The following is a 12,500-nucleotide window of genomic DNA, read 5'->3' on the forward strand; positions in this document are numbered from 1 at the left end:
TATGTGAATAAAATTTTTCCACAAATATTAAGCCACAAACATACCAATATAATAACTTACAATGAAGGGGAATCATTCTATAATTATACCTGATAACTGCTTCGTCCCTAACGGGATTCGAACCGTCACTAGCTTTACAACATAAAAGTCACTATATATATATATATATATATATATATATATATATATATATATATATATATATATATATATATATTATATATATATATATATATATATATTGTGCCTCTCAATAAGATGACACAACCAGTCCCTGGAGTAAATAGAGATAATGAATGAACTCGCGGAGCGTAGGAGCGTGGAAAAGAATAGGGGGAGTGGGGGTTAAAAGCCCCCAGGGATGAACGAGGCACCGTAGGCTCGAAAACTTTTCATAAAGTTGTTAAGAGTAAAAGTTTCATTATTGACTTTAAAGGTTTCCTGAGGAAATCAGGTCGAAGAGGAAAGAGTAAGGTAGAGCAGGGACGAGTAAGGTAGAGTAAGGAAGAGTAAGGTAGAGTAAAGTAGGTTCAGGGAAAGTAAGGTAGAGTAAGGAGGAGTAAGGTAGATTCAGGGAGAGGAAGGTAGACTACGGGAGAGTGAGGTAGAGTAAGGCGGAGTAAGGAAGATTCATGGGAAGTAAGGGAGAGTAAAGCTGAGTAAGGTAGAGTAAGGAAGAGTAAGGTAGAGTAAGGAAGAGTGAGGGAGAGTTAGGGAAAGTAAGGACGAGTAAGGGAGAGTAAAGACGAGTAAGGGAGAGTATGGTAGAGTAAGGGAGGGTGAGGTAGATTAAGGATGAGTAAGGTAGACTAAGTAAGAGTAAGGTAGATTAAGGGAAAGTAAGGGAGAGTAAGGTAGAGTATGGAAGAGAAAGGGAGAGTAACAGAGAGTAAGTTTGAGGAAGAAAGAGTAGGGGAGAGTAAGGAACAGATACCGATTGATTTAAAAACAATATTCGGTTAATAAATGGAAATATAATACAATCGAAAATTAAAATTGAATTTTCTAAAGAGCTTTCAAAGGAATTTCACCATAAAATGAATGGGGATATGAACTACGTGATATCTAGAGAGAGAGAGAGAGAGAGAGAGAGAGAGAGAGAGAGAGAGAGAGAGAGAGAATAAATATAAACACAGCAATAATGGTCGTAAAAATATTCACATTAGCATCCTGAGAGAGAGAGAGAGAGAGAGAGAGAGAGAGAGAGAGAGAGAGAGAGAGAGAGAGAGAGAGAGAAATATAAACACAGCAATAATGGTAATAAAAATATTCACAGTAGCATCCTGAGAGAGAGAGAGAGAGAGAGAGAGAGAGAGAGAGAGAGAGAGAGAGAGAGAGAGAGAGAGAGAGAGAAAAAAATATAAACGCAGCAATAAGGTGATAAAAATATTCACAGTAGCATCCTGAGAGAGAGAGAGAGAGAGAGAGAGAGAGAGAGAGAGAGAGAGAGAGAGAGAGAGACCACAATGCCAATGGGCATTTATCAAACAAAATGAAATATTAACCGAACGAAGATTAAAAATAAACCACGCGTCAAGTGACATGTCAAAAAAAGGGGGGGGGGGGATGTTGGGTAAAACGAGATACAATGGCCTCCAGACAATATACCACACGAATGGACCTCCATTAAGACGAGAAAGGGTCTTTCCATGTGTTTAATTGTCACCCAATTATTGACTTTCCTGTGGCCCCCGACAAGTTCCCTCCTTATTTCCGTTTCCCAAAGAAAGTTCTCTCTCTCTCTCTCTCTCTCTCTCTCTCTCTCTCTCTCTCTCTCTCTCTCTCTCTCTCTCTCTCTCTTTGTCACAGATTTTTATATTAATTTTCTGCTATTACAGCTATTAACAACTCTTTCATGTAATGTATCTCTCTCTCTCTCTCTTCTTTGTCACAAAATGGAATATTAATTTTCTGCTGTTACAGTTATTAACGACTGTTTCATGTAATAATTCTCCCTCTCTCTCTCTCAAGACACAACTGTGAATTGCTTTCTCTTGCCCTTATTACTGTGTTCCTTTTTATTTTTTTATTCTCTCTCTCTCTCTCTCTCTCTCTCTCTCTCTCTCTCTCTCTCTCTCTCTCTCTCTCTCTCTCTGGGAAAAAAACTAATTTGTTATAAAATCTCAATTCATTTACAGAATTTTAGCAGCCTGTTTCTCTGCATTTTTAACAATAAGTCAAGGTTTACGTTCAAGAAAAAGGCATATCTTAATTTGCCCAATAATAATAATAATAATAATAATAATAATAATAATAATAATAATAATAATAATAATAATAATAATAATAATACGTATTCATTGGCGCCCAATTTATTTGGGAGCCTTTGATAATAATAATAATAATAATAATAATAATAATAATAATAATAATAATAATAATAATAATAATAATAATAATAATAATACCTCTTCACTAGCGCGCCTCGCCTCCCCTTGGGAAAACTTTTAGTGACGAAATAAAAAAAAAAGAAGATAAAAAACTCCTAATTAAATCCCCGACTTCTATACGATCACTGTAAACACGAAGAATTTCGGCGGCAACCTTCCCCCGGTCCTAATTCCCAAACACCCAGTCCTCGCGGCCTAAGTCTTGGAGCCAAATCTGCTTTCGTCTCCTGATTGATGGCGTCGCTTTGGATTGACGAATTCGCCCAAGTTTCGGCACTTGGTGATGACTCCTGCAGATTAGCCACCTGATGATGATGATGATGATGATGATGATGATGAGAGAGAGAGAGAGAGAGAGAGAGAGAGAGAGAGAGAGAGAGAGAGAGAGAGAGAGAGAGAGCATCCCTACTGCAAACTTGAGATGAGGGAGAATATCCCTACTGGGAACTTAAGCTGACACAGAGAGGAAGGAATGTTCTTCTTATCGGAAACTTTTGGAGAGAGAGAGAGAGAGAGAGAGAGAGAGAGAGAGAGAGAGAGAGAGAGAGAGAGAGAGAGAGAGAGAATATCCCTATCGGGAACTTAAGCTGACGGAGAGAGGAAGGAATGTTCTTATCGGAAACTTTTGTAGAGAGAGAGAGAGAGAGAGAGAGAGAGAGAGAGAGAGAGAGAGAGAGAGAGAGAGAGAGAGAGAGAGAAACTACTTGTTAAACATTAAAACCAAGAAACGAAATTGTCACAGTATCAATTATTCGCATAAGTCCAATAATTTTTCCGCGTCCCACTTCGCCTAAAATTGACAAAATAAAAACGAAAATAAAAAAAATAAAATAAACTGCAAACGTCTTTCCAAAGAAATACTTTAATCCAATCGCGATTTAAAATCCCTGAGAGAGAAAAAACTCATTTAATTAAGTTACAAAAGCTAAAAGAGTTAACGAAAAAATCAGTGTGATTGGAACACGAAAACGGAAGAGGAATAAAAGATCGACTTAATAGGATCGCGAATAAGGAAAGGCTAGAGAAACAAGTAAAAAATGCGCCGAAGTTTCTTCGGCGCAATCGAGTTTTCTGTACAGCTGCTACAGCTTATAATCAAGGCCACCGAAAATAAATCTATCTTTCGGTGGTCTCGGTATATTGCTGTATGAGCCGCGGCCCATGAAACTTTAACCATGGCCCGGTGGTAGCCTATCCTATATCGTTGCCAGAAGCATGATTATGGCTAACTTTAACCTTAAACAAAATAAAAACTACTGAGGCTAGAGGGCTGCAATTTGGTATGTTTGATGACTGGAGGGTGGATGATCAACATACCAATTTGCAGCCCTCTAGCCTCGGCAGGTTTTAAGACCTGAGGGCGGACAGAAAAAAGGGCGGACAGTAAAAAGTGCGGACGGACAGCCAAAGCCATCCCAATGCTTTTCTTTTACAGAAAACTAAAAATTGAAAAGGATTTCAATACGACGAAACAAATAAAAAAGGGACTTTTTTGAAATAAAACTCTTATTTCGACTGAGTCTTATCTGGAGTCATAGACTCTTCCTGTGAGTCAGAGAGTCTTATTTGGAATCTCAATCTTATCTGGAGTCACAGAGTCTTATCCAGAATCACAGTCTTATTTGGATTTCTTCTCCTGAGTCTCAGAGTTTTTTCCGAAGTCTCAGAGTCTTCTCCGGAGTCACAGTCGTCTCCGGATCTCAGAGGCTTCTCTTGATCTCAGTCTTCTCCAGAATCAGACAGCCTTCTCCGGAGCCACAGAGTCTTCTCCTGACTCACAGATTCTTCTCCGGAGTCTCAGAGTCTTCTCCAGAGCCACAGACTCTTCTCTGGAGTCACAGAGTCTCCTCCAGAGTCACAGTGTCTTCTCCGCAATCACAGAGTCTTCGCCGGATCTCAGAGTCTTCTCCAGAGTCACAGAATCTTCTTCGGAGTCACAGAGTCTCCTCCAGAAGCACAGAGTCTTCTCCGGAGTCACAGAGTCTTCTCCGGATCTCAGGGTCTTTTCCGGAGTCTCAGTCTTTTCTGGAGTCTCAGAGTCTTCCACAGAGTCTTCTCTGGAGTCCCAGAATCTTCTCCGGAGCCACGGAATCTTCCCCGGAGTCAAAGAATCTCCTCTGGAGTCACAGAGTCTTCCAGAGTCTTCTCTGGGGTCCCAGAATCTTATCTTCTCCGGAGTCACAGAGTCTTCCACAGAGTCTTCTTTGGAGTCACCGAGACTTCTTTGTAGTCAGAGTCTCTCCGGACTCACAGAGTATTATCTGGAATCAAGAGTCCACTCCGGAGTCACAGAGTCTTCTCCGGATCTTAGAGTTTTCTCCCGAGGCACAGAGTCTTCTCCGGAGTCACATTCTTCTTCGGAGTCACACAGTCTTCTCCAGATTTCAGAGTCTTCTCTGGAGTCACAGAGTCTCCTCCGGAGCCACAGAGTCTCCTCTGGATCTCAGAGTCTTCTCCAGAGTCACAGAGTCTTCTCCGGATCTCAGAATCTTCTCCGGAATTGCAGAGTCTTATCTGGTATCAAAGAGTCCTCTCCGGAGTCACAGAGTCTTCTCCGGATCTCAGAGTCCTCTCCGGAGTCACAGAGTCTTCTCCGGATCTCAGAGTCTTCTCCGGAGTCACACAGTCTTCTCCGGATCTCAGAGACCTCTCTGGAGCCCCAGTAAACGCGTTTTGACCCACACATTTGGAGCCGAAGAGCGAGGGGCGGCTATATCCCCTTTAAGTAACCGGTACAACTAGATATGCTAGGGAGCCCGGACGATGTAGAAGTATGCCCCCGCGTCTTTAAGCTACCGGCGATTGCAGATCGAGACCTCTCTCTCTCTCTCTCTCTCTCTCTCTCTCTCTCTCTCTCTCTCTCTCTCTCTCTCCTTGGAAGGCTAATGGAGGGGTTATATATAAGGTTTAAGTTGTGTGTTTACGTACGTTTGAGAAAGAGAGAGAGAGAGAGAGAGAGAGAGAGACTCCCTCTATCTCTCTATCTCTCTTTCTTCGGAACCTGGTGGAGGAGTTATATAATAGGATTATGTATGGACTTATGTATGTACGAGAGAGAGAGAGAGAGAGAGAGAGAGAGAGAGAGAGAGAGAGAGAGAGAGAGAGAGAGACCACGTAACAAAAACAAGCTTTCTTAGAATCTCTGATGTTATAACAGAATATATAAATCTATATTTTTTTAAAAATTTAATAACTTAATATCTCGTAGCGTCGTAAGTTGATACATAAGCCTTAAGTGTCGAGTCGTTTTATTGGATTAGGAAAAAATGAAATAGATGTGGAGAAATATTCCCCCCCTTTTTTTAAAGGGAATATTAACATGTTTATTTTCTTTTCGGATAAAAATATTAATTACTGACTCGCTCTGAGGCAGAATTCTTTTTACCTCTGTTAAACATCGCCTAGAACTAATAGAAATTCTGGATTACGGGAATATTGAGATTTTTTCCTTGGCGGATAAAAATAATAATTTTTTTTATTTCTTTATAAGCAAGGGTATTGTACAGTGTCTTAAATTTCCTCGCTTGGAAACAGAATTCTGTTTACCATCCCCTGTTGAACATCGCCTAGAGCTAATAGAAATTCTGTATAATAAGATGTTTTTCCTTGGCGGACAAAAATACTTCTATTTTTCTCATATGGGTATTGCACAGGGTCTTAAACTGGCTCGCTTGGAAACAGAATTCTGTTTCCCACCGTTAAACATCGCCTACAGCTAACAGAAGTTCTGTACCGTCTCAGGGAACTTCTTTCTCCGCACTACTGCAATAATATTTCAAAGGGGGAGCCGAGAATTATACCGACCAATAACAGTAAAAGGCGATTTATATTTTTATCTTTCCATGTATTGCAAAAACCACGACCATTTTAGCGTTGTTCTTGCTAGACAGTTTTAAAATTCGTAATGGAATGGAATAAAGGTTTTAGGCCAAAGGCCAAGCACTGAGTAAAAGGTTTGAAAGGTGTAACAGGAGGAAAATCTTCTGCAGTTGCACTATGAATCAATTGTCAGGAGAGGGTTAAGGATAGCAAGATGGAAGAAAGACAATATGAATGGAGGTACAGTAAAAGGAATGAAAGAGGTTGCAGCTAGGGGGCCTGAGGAAGGGACGGTGCAAAGAACCTTTAGTAATGCCTACAGTGCACCACGTGAGGTGCACTGACGGCGCTAACCCCCCTTACGGGGTAAAACTCGAACTGGTGTGGTATTCTTTCATTTAAATATCTATCAAAATAACAAGACCATTTAGCAGAATAACATGAATATCGATCAAAGCAAGAACATCTGTCGAAATGGCGAGAACATGTGATAATAACAAGAACATCTGTCAAACTGACGAGAACATCTGAGACAATAACAAGAATATCTGTCAAAATGACGAGAACATCTGTGAAAATGACGAGAACATCTGTAAAAATAACAAGAACATCTGTGAAAATGACGAGAGCATCTGTGATAATAAAGAACATGTCAGCATGACGAGAACATCTGTCAAAATGAGAACATCTATAATAACAAGAACATCTGTCAAAATGACAACATCTGTGATAACATCTGTCAAAATGACGAGAACATCTGTGATAATGACAAGAACACCTATCAAAATGACGAGAACATCTGTGATAAGAAGATCATCTGTCAAAATGACGAGAACATGTGATAATAACATCTGTCAAAATGAAGAGAACATTTATGATAATAACAACATCTGTCAAAATGATGAGAACATATGATAACAAGAACATCTGTCAAAATGACGAGAACATGTGATAATAACAAGAACACTTGTCAGCTGACGAGAACATCTGTGATAACAAGAACATCTGTGATAATAACAAGAACAAGTGTCAGAATGACAAGAACATCTGTGATAACAAGAACGTGTCAAAATGACGAAAATATCTGTGATAACAACAAGAACGTCTGTCAAAATGACAAGAACATCTGTCAATTTTTATTATTACTATACTGCTCCTTCTAAGAGAGTTATAAATAGTATACTACTATTTCTTATAAGAATTATAAACAGTATATTACACCCTCAAGCAAGAGATGTTTCGACACTTCCAACGAAGAATCCCTTCGCCTCGGCACAAAAGACGACATATCAGGTTTATCTTACACAAATATAAACCCAGCCATTTTTGTAAACAGACCGGAACTTGTATGTCATTTCCCGTCCTTCCAGGAACCAGACTTTATCCGCACTATTGGCTCAAGTTGGAGAACTTCAGATGATTGGCAAATACGGACCTCATTCGCCAGTTATTGCCAATGACGATTGGCACACAGCCAATGTATAACAGACGATGAGAGTCTAGCAGAGGTTGGAGAAATCTGGTGAAGACTTTCGTGGTACTTGGCTTTTTTGGGGGGCTAATTTGCATATTGAAATACTGCTTTTATTGGAAGGCAATTTACATCACATTTACATCAAGCAATGAAAGCATAAAAGCACTTAATGGAAATTAGATATTTTATTAAAAATTGTACAATACTGCGAAGAAATTCCACACGAGTTAAATTCTTGAATAACCACATTTTTGAAAAGATAAAACTTGAAATAAAACAAATATATAATTTTACTTTGTTTCGCAAAAACAGAACTCATTACAGTATTAATTTCTTTGGCGAAGAAATGACACAACAGTTAAATTCCTGAATAACCACATTTTTGAAAAGAAAACCTAAAATAAAATAAATACAGTATATAATTTTACTTTAGCCAAAACAGAACCCATTACAATATTACTTTATTGGCAAAATCGAAAAATGCTTGATAATAACTGATCAGGACCTGGCGTTCACTTACAGAAATGTTATCAAGAAGGCGCAATGTGGCTTCTGGAAGTCACATAGATTAATGTAGTCTCTTATCAGCAAAGACAGAGAATTGGTTCACATTATATAACAAGACTGCCAAATCATAGTAATGCAAAGGTCAGAGAGACTGAAATGTTACAATTAGAAATTTATTAAAGACGTAACTGGAAGTAAATAGTGATATTTGTTTAGGTTTTGGCGTTTGGAAAGGTGTCTATATTCCCTTCTACAAGAGTATAATACATTTCTGGGATAAGATTTTAAGTAAAGAAGCAAAGAAGTTGAACAGTCTCCCTGAGGATGTTGTGCAATTGGAACTTGAGAAGTTCAAGCGAAGAAGCAATGCATTAATAGCCTAATATAATTCTCCTGGTATTTTGATAATCTACTTACATTTTTATCTATCTATTGATTAATTTGTTACTTTATTATTCTCTTTTAATAAGTGATCTCTTCTTTCTGTATTTCCCATTGCCTCCTGTTACTTTTTTCAAATGAACATCATATTCTTTGGAATCTTGAATTTCAAGTCCGTGGCCATTTGGGTGGGCTTGTTCCATATGAATTTGGCTGGCTTATCTTCTGAATAATAATAATAATAATAATAATAATAATAAATAATAATAATAATAATAATAATAATAATAATAATAATCCTTGGAAGCTTGAATTACAAGTTAATGGCCCCTTTTGTGGGCTAGTTTCATATGAATTTGGCTAATCTTCTGAATAATAATAATAATAATAATAATAATAATAATAATAATAATAATAATAATAATAATAATCTTTGGAAGCTTGAATTACAAGTTAATGACCCCTTTGGTGGGCTTGTTCCATATGAATTTGGCTAATCTTCTGAATAATAATAATAATAATAATAATAATAATAATAATAATAATAATAATAATAATAATAATAATAATAATAATAATAATCTTTGGAAGCTTGAATTACAAGTTAATGACCCCTTTGGTGGGCTTGTTCCATATGAATTTGGCTAATCTTCTGAATAATAATAATTAATAATAATGAATAATAATAATAATAATAATAATAATAATAATAATAATGTGTATGAATGCATGGAGAAATTGTCATGACAAATATGAAGACCTGTCATAGTTTTTTCCACCAGAGATAAGGAAATCACCACTGAGATAGACTGACGACTTCGGACATCACCGAAAAAGTATTCATGTTGTGCTCAAAGGATATACAACATCACCACGTAACCTTTAATGATAACTGGTAAACAACGCCAGTATTGTATACAGAACAGAAGTGAGACCATTCAAAAATAAACGTTCGACTGCAGCTGGGCAATATGGCAATACAAACATGGGGTTGGAAAGTGCTGTACCTGACCTTTCAATATGGTGGATAATGAATGCCGTCTTTTATTTGCATGCAACAATGCTGATTCCCCAAGGAAAATAGACACAGCAGGAGGGAACAATTATGTGAACAACTTGATAGTCGGGCGATACAGTTGGAAATTAGGTCTGAATTCGTAAAGGGTTTTTTTGCATTTTGATGAATGCATGAGAAAATTTCACTTTTGTACAAAGAAAGGCCTCATGCTTGCGTTTGGTGGGACCTGTTTGTGTGTGTGTACGTCTGTAATCTACTGTGTGTATTCTGTACAGAGTATTAATTCACAGAGCATCCAATCAGCCATATTTATCTGACAGGTAAAATTTATCATTTTCCTAAATAACCATATACCAAAAAGAGCAAGCAGAGGTAGATTAATAGTGCCAAAAACTATACCAGGAAAATTAAGGAAAGCACACAGGACATTAATCCACCACGCACCAGCATCGATAATGCAGCGTCTATTCAATGCGCTACCAGCTCATCTGAGGAACATAACAGGAGTGAGCGTAGATGTGTTTAAGAATAAGCTCGACAAATATCTAAGATGCATCCCAGACCATCCAAGACTGGAAGATGCAAAATATACCGGAAGATGCGTTAGCAACTCTCTGGTAGACATCAAAGGCGCCTCACACTGAGGGACCTGGGGCAACCCGAACGAATTGTAAGGTTTGTAAGGTAAGGTCTACTAATGAACACCAAAATATTCTTTGGAAGCTTGAATTTCAAGTCAGTGGCCCCTTTGGTGGGCTTGTTCCAAATAAAAAAGGTTCATCATCTGAATAATAATAATAATAATAATAATAATAATAATAATAATAATAATAATAATCTTTGGAAGCTTGAATTTCAAGTCAATGACCCCTTTGGTGGGCTTGTTCCATATGAATAGGGTTCATCATCTGAATAATAATAATAATAATAATCTTTGGAAGCTTGAATTTCAAGTCAGTTGCCCCTTTGGTGGGCTTGTTCCATATGAATAGGGTTCATCATCTGAACAATAATAATAATAATAATAATAATAATAATAATAATAATAATAATAATAATAATAATAATAATAATAATCTTTGGAAGCTTGAATTTCAAGTCAGTTGCCCCTTTGGTGGGCTTGGTCCATACGAATAGGCTTCATCATCTGATACATAATAACCCTGTCAAAACTGCTTTCGAAAAGCGTGTCCTCCACTCTCTCTCTGACCCTCACCCCGAGATATCGCTTCTGTCCAGTGCATGAGAAACTTACTGAATAATATAGGCGCCGCGTGTTGGAAATCTCTGGTTTCCCAATATCTCGCTGGTGCATCGTGGCTCCATGAATCTATATTCAACCAGGCTGCTTCAGGTAGCTACGAAACTTTCAGTGGTTTGCCTCTGAAGGAAATCTCTTGTGCATATATCTTTCCCCGGGATTTAATCATGATGCGTTTGGCTGTCTTGATCATAAATATAGACAGCTCTGCCTTCCGCAGGGAAGTATTTTCATCTAGATTAATTTTTTCCGTTGTCTATGTGTTGCTTGTATTTGTTCTATATTGATTTTATGTTTTTGGGAATAAATGAGTTGGTTTACTATTATTATTATTATTATTATTATTATTATTATTATTATTATTATTATTATTATTATTCAGGAGATGAACCTTATTCATATGGAACAAGCCCACCAAAGGGGCCGTTGACCTGAAATTCAAGCTTCCAAATATTATTATTATTATTATTATTATTATTATTATTATTATTATTATTATTATTATTATTATTATTATTATTATTATTATCATTATTAAGATGAACCCTATTCATAAGGAACAAGCCCACCACAGGGGCCGTTGACTTGAAATTCAAGCTTCCAAAGAATATTATTATTATTATATTATTATTATTATTATTATTATTATTATTATTATATTATTATTATTATTATTATTATTATTATTAAGATGAACCCTATTTATATGGAATAAGCCCACCAAAGGGGCCGCTGATTTGACATTCAAGCTTCCAAAGATTATTATAATTATTATATTATTATTATTATTATTATTATTATTATTATTATTATTATTATTATTATTAAGATGAACCCTATTCATACGGAACAAGCCCATCAAAGGGGCCACTGCCTTGAAATTTAAACTTCCAAAGAATATTATTATTATTATTATTATTATTATTATTATTATTATTATTATTATTATTATTATTATTATTATTATTATTATTGCTATTATTATTATTATTATTAAGATGAACCCTATTCATACGGAACAAGCCCACCAAAGGGGCCACTGCCTTGAAATTTAAACTTCCAAAGAATATTATTATTATTATTATTATTATTATTATTATTATTATTATTATTATTATTATTATTATTATTATTATTATTATTATTATTATTATTATTATTATTAAGATGAACCCTATTCATACGGAACAAGCCCATCAAAGGGGCCACTGCCTTGAAATTTAAACTTCCAAAGAATATTATTATTATTATTATTATTATTATTATTATTATTATTATTATTATTATTATTATTATTATTATTATTATTATTACTATTATTATTATTATTAAGATGAACCCTATTCATACGGAACAAGCCCACCAAAGGGGCCACTGCCTTGAAATTTAAACTTCTAAAGAATATTATTATTATTATTATTATTATTATTATTATTATTATTATTATTATTATTAAGATGAACCCTATTCATACGGAACAAGACCACCAAAGGGGCCACTGCCTTGAAATTTAAACTTCCAAAGAATATTATGGTGCTCATTAGAAAGAAGTAACAGAAGGTCAAGGAAAAAAACAGAAAGAGATCAGTGATTAGGAAAGAGAAAAAATAAACTAACAGATTTATAAATAGACAAAAATATAAGTAAATT

The 12,500-nt window shown here is 36.0% G+C and overlaps 1 protein-coding gene across 1 annotated transcript in view; it reads left to right on the plus strand.

The window, feature by feature from the left end:
* The window catches only part of LOC136842392 (uncharacterized), a 29,356-nt gene extending 24,300 nt beyond the window's left edge, over positions 1-5,056 (plus strand). The window contains exon 3 of the mRNA XM_067109648.1: positions 4,114-5,056. Within this exon, the coding sequence (XP_066965749.1) occupies positions 4,114-5,056 (943 nt within the window). The remainder of the gene's footprint in view (positions 1-4,113) is intronic.
* The last annotated feature ends 7,444 nt before the right edge of the window (positions 5,057-12,500 follow it).

The sequence above is a fragment of the Macrobrachium rosenbergii genome, chromosome 10, assembly GCF_040412425.1.
Source record: "Macrobrachium rosenbergii isolate ZJJX-2024 chromosome 10, ASM4041242v1, whole genome shotgun sequence".
NCBI lineage: Eukaryota > Metazoa > Arthropoda > Malacostraca > Decapoda > Palaemonidae > Macrobrachium > Macrobrachium rosenbergii.